General features: G+C 42.9%; 1 protein-coding gene across 1 annotated transcript in view; it reads right to left on the reverse strand.

The window, feature by feature from the left end:
* The window catches only part of neurl1aa (neuralized E3 ubiquitin protein ligase 1Aa), a 64924-nt gene extending 64584 nt beyond the window's left edge, over positions 1–340 (reverse strand). The window contains exon 1 of the mRNA XM_008422224.3: positions 55–340. Coding sequence (XP_008420446.1) covers positions 55–136 — 82 coding nt within the window. The 5' untranslated portion in view covers positions 137–340. The remainder of the gene's footprint in view (positions 1–54) is intronic.
* Positions 341–6000: the final 5660 nt, after the last annotated feature.

Below are 6000 nucleotides of genomic sequence, written 5' to 3' on the forward strand. Positions count from 1 at the left end.
TCTGAGCTTTGAATTTACGGGTTATGTTTCGTCAAACTGCCTCCAGTCACTGACCTTTGTGTGAGTTCCGCAGCCTGTGGAAGCCCTGCTGCTGGGATCTCTGCAGCGCCGACAGTCCCGACACGTTGTTCCCCATGGCGCGATGCTGGAGAATTCCCAGTTAACGGTCCGACCGATGATGGCAGGAAGTAAAACCATGAACTCTCCTCTTTACACTCAGACATGCAGTCGCGCCTCAGTTTTCATTTAAACCACGGAAGCGGAAAAGACGCACAGGTGCGCAGCGTGAGCGGATAAAACGTGAGCAGAGACGCTGGGAGCAGATTTGACTTTGATTGGAGATTTGATGGTTCTGTAATCCGCGGCAGACAGCGGAGGCTGGCTGCGTTTTAAAACATGATCGCATCAAAGCAGCTCAAACATTTTCCATAAACTGTTTTGTTTATTAACCCAGTTATGTTCGGTTAGAGGAGCTGGATTTAGTGTTTATGGGTCGGGTTTTACAGGACAGGTGTTCTCCTTCACCTCCAGCTGGAAGAAACTCTTTACTCCACAGATCTGCTGGAATAAAGAGTCAAACACTATAAACATAATCCACGAACTGTGTGAAGCTGCCATCTAGTGTAAATCAACATAGAAACAGCAGGAAACAATCAGTCCTGGTTAAAAACTCACTTTTCATCTAAAATGTAAGGAAAATCATTTATTTTCCTTCCAGCTTCAGGTCAACATTTCCCAGAATGCTCTGCTTGGAATTAACCCGTTTTATGACTCATATGGTTCAACTCAGAGCTAAAAGGTTTTTGCCGCAAACTTGAGACAGAAATGGACCTTCATCACTTAGAACAGTGTTCAGTTTATTAAGCATAACAATTATATCACGAGTGTCTGAAAACTAGACACATCTGTAACATCGCAACACCTTTTGTTATATGTCAGATATTACAGCTTTTCATCTCTGGTGATAACTCCTCCTGAAGCAGGACTGGGTGATTCCAGCCCGACAAGCCTGTCATCCATCCATCCATCCATCCATCCATCCATCCGTCCGTCCATCCATCCGTCCGTCCGTCCGTCCGTCCGTCCGTCCGTCCATCCATCCATCCATCCATCCATCCATCCATCCATCCATCCATCCATCCATCCATCCATCCATCCATCCTAATTTTACATCAGTAAACAGGTCTCTTCAGTACTTTGTAAACAATTCCAAAATATTTCAATCATTAAACCAATAATCAAAAAGTTCACACCTTGTGTCTCACAGTGTGGATAAATAAAAACAATAAATCAGTTGGAGGGAGTTTCCCGACCCATAAGATGCAGAATATGAAATATAAAATGCAAAAGGTTATTGGAGAGGGATTCTCTGAGTCTGAAGTCTGGAAAAGGAAAATTAGACTGGAGTGTTGATGAACAACAGCTGAATAGATCAGTGGTTGGCAACCAAACCAGTCTGGAACTGGTTTGGTTGAAAACTGAATTAATGGCTCTTGAGATCTGTCATGAGTGGGTTTGTTGAAGGTCTGGAGGTAAAGCAGTCGCTCAAACCTGGAACTAAAGACGGAACGAGTTTAGCTGGAGCAAAGGTTCGTCAGGCTCAGAATCACTAGAAACCATCGATAAAGGCCGATCATCAGGCGCTGAACGATCGACATGCAGCTCCTTAAATCACCAGCAGAGGGTTCAGTCAGTCAGTCAGTCAGTCAGTCAGTCAGTCAGTCAGTCAGCAGTCAGTCAGTCAGTCAGTCAGTCAGTCAGTCAGTCAACAAATCCAAAAATTTTGATTCTAACAGAAAAAACTCATACAAACAAAAAGAATACAAATAAAAATCAACATTGAATTACGTGTTTGTGATTAAGTGTAAAATAATACCAGCTGCGTTTCCTTAAACTGATAGGGATATCCAGCTTGTTATAAACGTTTCCCCTGAATGACGGATCTGCTTCCTATCTCCTTGGCAACCCTACAGGATGATCTACCTATATCCAGGATTTTACATTCCGTATGTCACGAGTAAAGACTGGAATACAGATTGATTTGTAAATTCAGAGCTTCAGCTTTCAGCTCAGAAAAATTCTCTCTTCACTCCAAATGTATCCAGATTCACCTGCAGCTCCATCCTGCTGCCATTTAGGACCAGGATGCCTGAACTCCTTCATATTTCCAGCAAACTGATATATTACTCTGAAGCATTCTCCTTTTTATTAAATACACACTTCTCATCTCATAACATGCACTTGCACTTAACCGCCAACAGCTTCAACTGGAGGTATTAAAAGCTCAAACCGACATGATGACGTAAAATGACTTCACCTGAGGCGAGAGCTGCTCTTGACTCAGAATCCTCCTGACAAGAGACAGAGAACATTCTCTGAGAGGTAAACGAAGAAGCTGTGGGCTGCAGGTCTTTCATCGTCACAGCGCATCGGTATGAGCCTGAACTCTGAGTCACATTTTCTGCTCTACCTTCACTTCCATAGAAGTGCTCACCTTAGGTTTATTGTCTTTTTTTAAAGGAGGTACATAAAAGAAAAGGCCAGTGGGCTTTGTGCTAAGCAAACTGCTGAGATCAATAAGGGAAATGTTGCCTTGGACATGAGTAACTGCTGAATGCTGGAACAAAGAAACCAACTCTGCTTTGGAGAGAAGTGAGGAAGGTAAAAGTACAAACGGCAGCAGAGTTTCAGCTCCACGCCAATCACAGCAGCTCATAGCAGAGCTGAGGTGATGTACACCTGCCTTCCTTTGTTTCTGAATTTAGCTGCAGCTCAACATCACAATCCAGACGCTTCTGAAGTGAAAAATGATGGAGCAGGCAGAAAAAGATTTCACTCAAATAAACCCTGAAGATGTTTCAGATTTACTGACACACAGCATCACATGACAAACCCAAAGAGCTTCTTCACATCTTGTCGCCACCTTCAATGTAACTCCTTGGTATTTTATGAGACAGACCAGTATAGAGTTGTGTGCATCGTGAAGTGGAAGGAAAATGAGACATGGTTTTCAACTTATTTTATTAATAACATAAAGAACATGTGATGTGTTTGTAATTCAGCCATCCTGAGTCAATCCTCTGTGTTGTTATCTGTCCCAAGTGGTCAGATAATTAATAGCCAAACTACCAGTAAATAAATCAGTTTCAGAGTCAAGCATCCTGACGTGACTGAAAACTTTCATGGCATCGTGTGAAATAATGTGGTGCTGCTTTTCATTGGATCGGTTGCATTAATTATATAGATTTGGTGCATTAATGTGTGGTGTGAACAGAAACATATCCACACAATGTGGCTCAGCTGGTGAGTGATTGTATATGACAGGAGTTTTCAAAGTCTGGAACAGAAAAACATTCATAAACAGCAAATCATCGACTGAACCTGCCCTCAGCTACATTATTGCTATTATTTCTGTAAAGTTTTTTTTTCTGTTGCTGTACTTGATGTTCCAGTAATGCCCGTTTTCTTGACCTTGTGGTGTTTATCTGCGTTAGCTTTGCATTGTGCCACATGATATGATGGTCCAGTTCACTTGGTCCAGATGCATCTCTCAGCATTTCAGGAACTCTCTCGGGAACTCTAGCGCCCCCAGAGGAGGCACACAACACACTTTGTGAAGCCCTGGTGTATGCTGCAGTTTTAAATGCATAGGTGGGAATGTTATCTTGCAACAGCAGCAAACCAAAATGACTGAAAGCCCAGAGAGAGTGGTGAGAGAAACATTGTTTCACAGAACGGTGTGTATTTTCAAGGAACAAGGAAAACTGTTGTTACTGATCTGTCAGTCAGTTGTTTTAAACCTCAGCAGGTTTAAAACAACCTGAGCAGGTCTTCAGTGTAAGTCAGACCCAAGCTGTGTTACTGTGCGTCTAGACAGCTGGGCTCATTAATACAGGAGGGTTTTTCTCCCAGTTTCCACTGGTTGGTGCACAAATGGAGGATCAAAAACAGAGGAAACGATTCTGAGATCATGCAGTCAGACACACACTGACCACAGCCTGCCTCCCAGTACTGCTCTCCATCCCACCAGTGACTCCAGACCCCCCGGGGTGTTTCCGTGGCAGCGGTCAGGTGCAGCCCAGCCAAGCGTCCCTCCATGCCAATCCAAACTGTCGCTGGCACGAAGGGTGATAAACGCTCAGCTGTTGCCTGCATCGTTTGGAGGCTCTCAAGCAGATTCAGTTTTTTTTTGGTTGTTGTTCTTGCTGTTGACATTTACAGTTTGCCACAACTTGAAGTGACATTTTACTAGCAAGCACAGCTGAGCTGACTCTCGAAAACGGTCTTCGGGTTTAATTCACTTCTCGTTTGCTCTGTACCTGACAGATTTGCAGCAGCCGTACCAGTACAGCGAACACCAACGCTCTCCCCAGAATGTCAGCAGATGACCCGGAGGAAAACCCACACGGCGGCAGCAGACCTCGCCCCCTGATCTTGCATGTACATGCATGGTTATGGATGCAGAGACAAAGAGGGATCAGATCTGAGAGCAGCTTCTCGCTGAGCAGATGAAAGCCTGGAACGGCGCTCTCATCTCAAACAGCTAAGCAGTCCTGAGAGTCCAGCTCTGCCTCTCCTTCCTCCGTCAGCCAGGCAGGAACTGAACGCCGTTTGACCTTTCTGGAAAGCTGGACTGTAATTTTGTTTTTTATTTGGGGGGAAAAAAAATATCAACCCACCTCGAATGAAGAAAAAAAAATCCTCAGAGCCTGAGGGGGAATGAAAAAAGGATTTTTGTTTGGCATTCAGAGTCTTGCATCGACATGCTGCTCTGTGCGCTCGCCCCACGTGGGGCTTTTAAATGTGATTCATGTTCAGCTGCAGCCTCAGAGTCCAAACACCCCCTCATCATCTGATTTCACATCTACACCCATCTTCATTTCTAAGTTCTTCAGCCCCCAAACAAAACTAATATCAAGTATCTCTAATTAAGTTTGCACAGATTCTGTTTCTCACCTCTTAATCTCCAAATACTTCTTCCTCCTTCGAAATGTAATTCAAACCATCCACAAGGGGGCACTGTTTGAATACATTAGAGTAACTCTCCTTCCTCTGCTGGTGCATTCTTCCTGTCAGAAGATGGTAGATCATTTCTCATCCGAAAAATTTGCAATTTAGCTTAAATTTCATCTGGATGCATCAGCCAGTGGAAATATAGGAGCATCCGTAATGTTTCAGGTGTGCTGGAGGAGCGCAGAAACCTAAAGTGCTTTTTGATGTGCTACCACCTGATGTGCATTCTGATTTCACTCGGGTTGTTCTGTTCAAGCTGCTGCAGGATTTTACTCATTTCCTCTGAAGGAGGTACAAAGTGGAACATTGGACAACAAATCTAACAAAGTTAACGACAGGCAGGAGGAATAATAGGTGGTGAGATGATAGGGGGGAGAAAAAACAGGAAATGAAATCTCTCAAAGCAGAGAGGCATCACCGTCCAACGAATCATTTTAGATCATCTCTTTAGGAGGGAAATCAATTATTGTTTCTATAGGTTCCTGTTCCTGTTGATGTGATTTCAGGGCAGGAAAAACAACGATGGGGAGACTTTAACCAGACAATCTCCACAAAACAAGAAGCTCCTCTGACATCTTCCAGGAAAACAAAGATCTGAGAAAGGTCACCCGGCTGAAGATGTCACAAGTAAACAACAGAGTCGCATTAATGCTGGGAGACAGAAAGAAATCGGTGAAAATGAAAAACAGAAATAAACAGGTAAAAATAAATCAGTGATAGATCATCTTAATTTTTCAGTATTTAATCTTAAAAAGGGGAATTCTAACTTAATTTAGGAGATATCTTTTTCTGTCATGTTTTATTCAATAAATCAGAACATCATTAAAAACCCATTTCATGTAGGAACTTTATCACTAAGTGAAGCACTTTGTGTAGATTAATTACACTCAGATTGATGTTTAAAAGCCTTTATTTCTACTAATTATGAGGATTTTCTGCTTAGTTAATGAAAAATTTACATTTAGATCTACAGTCCTTCAAAAGAGC

The sequence above is a fragment of the Poecilia reticulata genome, chromosome 1 (genome assembly GCF_904066995.2).
Source record: "Poecilia reticulata chromosome 1, P_reticulata-male-v2, whole genome shotgun sequence".
Lineage (NCBI taxonomy): Eukaryota > Metazoa > Chordata > Actinopteri > Cyprinodontiformes > Poeciliidae > Poecilia > Poecilia reticulata.